Raw genomic sequence first — 3390 nt, forward strand, 5'->3', positions numbered from 1 at the left:
CCTAGAACTATCGATCGCCTTAAACATAAATTGGGTTAATTCAAAACGATGTAACAAACTAGTATAATATTCATGAATTTTAAGAAATATTTTTTCCGTCTGATATGTAACGATGACTCTCGATTTCTATCAAATCTCAGAAACATTCATGTCTCAATGCAAACTTGTTGAAATTAATTTTCAACTAGTTAGTTTTACTAAGAGAGATCGCATTGATGTTAATATTATTGCATTGGAGTATTTCTCAGTAATGATCATCTTGATCGAAATTATTCCATTTATCGATTCAAAAATTGCTTTATTTGACAATGAATGCTTTTTGTTACATGTTTCTTGAAGAAAAAAAAATGGTATTCGACGAACATAGATGGCTTCTGTGTAACCACTCTTCTTCATTCCAGTTATCATTTCATCCTTAGGTCCTTACGACGTCTCTCTGACATTTATCTGTTCCCAAATGCATGTTCGTGGAACTTACTTCAAGTTTAAGACAGCGACATGTCTCTTGAAACTAAATGCATCGCATCTTCGCAACTTAAATGTAGCTATTGGTTTCTTGGGTCTTTGCTGTTAACTTCTTACGTGTACTTTACTTATTAATTTTTGTAATTACCTCATGAATTGAATGCACGTTCAACATATGGAGAGATTTGAGCAACAGACATCACGACATTTTATCCACAACAAAGGGGCCAATCAAAACAACATTCATGCAGATAATGTATTGTAATATATTTCGCACAGCTTGGGTGAAATAATAAAAAAAAATCCATTGTTGAAGTGTTCCGAAACTTTTTCAACCTGTCAGGAAAAGAAAAAAAAAGTGCAGAGGTTCGAAGGACAGCAACAAGTCACTAATTATCAAGTGCAAGGAATTCTAAAAACATTGTGATTTCTGGTTAAATATAAGTATAAATGATTGGTTGCACGCTAACTTATTTGAACTTATATTCAAGGCACTTTACACTGAACTTATCGAATTATAATAATTTGAAGTGCATCAAAAAGTTTTTTGACACAAAATATATCATAATATACATATAATATATATATATATATATATATATATATATATATATATATATATATATATATATATAAGATGAACATATCAGTAAAAATCAAAATGCTGCACTTCTTCAGAAGTGTTCAAATTTAACTTTTTATTGAATGTAATAATAACTGTAGGTATGATTATAAGTAGGATTTTATTTAATTTATTGTTGCACAAATTACAATTAACTTCCGATTAGACAATTTTTCCTGTACGTGGATGCAGTGAGTGGAGCAAGTGGTCCCCTAATTATTATTGTGCACCTGTTGTGAACATTTCAAAGCCGCCAATCAGATGAAGGAATCAGGACCGGATTGCGCAGGTCAGCCAGAGTACTCGTTCATAAAGAGGACGATGCATGCAGCCTTCTTTAGGAACTGTTTGTAATAGTTCATTATATAAGCAAAAAAACGTTCGTAGCATGAAGTGATGTTTCATTTGAAGTGGATAGTAGTGAAAGAAGGCTTAGAATTTCAGTGATAACTTTACGCAACATTATTCAAAGGAAATATAGAGGTAGAATGATATGCGACACAGATTCACAGGTAATCATATGTCACATTGGCATTAGGAAAGGGGACTACCAGTTCAAAGAATCTTGTTGGTGGTCTGAAATTTCGACACATATTTTAACAGGAACTATGAATGATTTTCATAAGTTTCTACATACTCGAAAATAAAATTATCACTCGGCCTCCAAGTTAACATTTGACATAAATTCAGGTCGACATAATCTTAACTCATTGTTCTGCCATGAAATAACTTTGTGCGTGTCCCGCTAAGGCAAGAAAAACTTACCGTGTAGTTTGTGATTTTAGGGCCACATTTTTTCACCCCGAAGTCGTACTGAGCTGCGTCGCAGCCAGGTTTGCTGGTGACGTAAGACTTGAACTTAGATATGAACTTCGTGCCGCTGATAGAGCCATCATCGTTCAACTAGAAATAAAAGAATGAGTGCTGTATTCACATTTACAAAGGTTGTAACTTCATAATATAATATAATTTAACACTTCATAATATAATTTAACAACTAATGAAATTGTTTGAAATGAATATCTCTAATGGTGCACTATGTTTTGCGTTGGCCATATTTTGAGCTGTTACGTTCAACACCACAAATAGGGTAAGCTAATATTCAAAGTGGATTTCATGACAGATAATGTAGAGGAAACTTAGCATCATTTCCAGACTTACGTATCCAAGTTTTCCCGCTACACATTTCATGAGGGGAGCTGCGGCAATTTCGCACTGGGGTTTTGAGGTAAGGAACATGTAGTCTTTGCAGTCAGGATTATCTGCAGAACACGTGAATTGCCACTTATTGTCTTAGATCTCTCATGAATTTATGATGATTCCACCGTACTCACTGCAGTGAGTGACAGAGAGCGCATTTTCTTGTCGACGAAAACGTGATCACGGACGGACGGATGGACAGACAGACGGACAGACAGACGGACGGACATGACGTGCACAATAGCGCCATTTTTCCATATTGAGAAAATGCGCTAAAAATACAAGGTCTAGAACTGAGTTTTTGAAACTAATATCAATTGGGAGAATTGACCATAGATTAGCGTAATGGTAGAAAATTTCAGATCAACCAATTGATGGTAATAAATCTTGCGATATCTCACCTGCGAGGGCAGTCCAGGCCACACTTCCCTCAGGATCCGACTTGCATTGAATGAAGGAAGTTCCCTTGGTTGCAGTCTTCAACGCGAGGCGTAAGGCCTTTGTACACGCGGTTAAACTGCGGTAGAGAAATGAATAAAGACAAGTACACCAAGTGAGTAACACCAAAAGATGAACATTTCCTATTTTAGTCAGGAAAACAAGTAATATCGATAGCTCTAAATGCAACTTTTTCACCATTGAGTTGTGGTTGCGGGACAAAATTAGAGTACAAAGCAATATCATCAAATAATTTAGGATAAAGGTGAACAGGCGGGGAGAGCTCAGCGAACGGATGCAATTGCTGATTGCACTTACTTAGCAACAGCGGCGTAGGCAGAGGCTGCCGTGAGAAAAAGGACAAGACCGACAGATATCCTCATGTTGGTAGTCGTAAAGGCTTAAGCGGTCAGAGGCTAAGGCAAAACGCGTCACTAAGAAAGGCTGATAGAACTTTTATGACTTGGTGCGATACATGGTCTGAATTTATAGCTTCATGACATTATTGGAACAGTTGGTTTTATTTGTCGCGTGCCTACAGCTGTTCGTCAGAGATCATCCATCACCACAGCTAATGGCATCTAGCTCCACAATGAATTGTTGAAATTTAGATTATACTGTTTGTTATGAAAAATTAAACTCTCTGGTTAAAAAAATTAACAATT

At 36.0% G+C, this 3390-nt stretch overlaps 1 protein-coding gene across 1 annotated transcript; it reads right to left on the bottom strand.

Moving 5' to 3' along the window:
• Positions 1-727: 727 nt before the first annotated feature.
• LOC108671354 lies at positions 728-3168 on the bottom strand. Its single transcript, XM_018158884.2, has 6 exons — positions 3044-3168; positions 2689-2804; positions 2249-2349; positions 1853-1990; positions 1318-1431; positions 728-801 (listed from the first exon to the last, which is right to left on the bottom strand). Exons 1-5 carry the CDS (start codon positions 3106-3108, stop codon positions 1378-1380), a joined length of 474 nt encoding a protein of 157 aa, XP_018014373.1. The 5' UTR covers positions 3109-3168; the 3' UTR covers positions 728-801; positions 1318-1377.
• Between the last annotated feature and the right edge of the window lie 222 nt (positions 3169-3390).

This window comes from Hyalella azteca, unplaced genomic scaffold (genome assembly GCF_000764305.2).
Source record: "Hyalella azteca isolate HAZT.00-mixed unplaced genomic scaffold, Hazt_2.0.2 contig3903, whole genome shotgun sequence".
NCBI lineage: Eukaryota > Metazoa > Arthropoda > Malacostraca > Amphipoda > Hyalellidae > Hyalella > Hyalella azteca.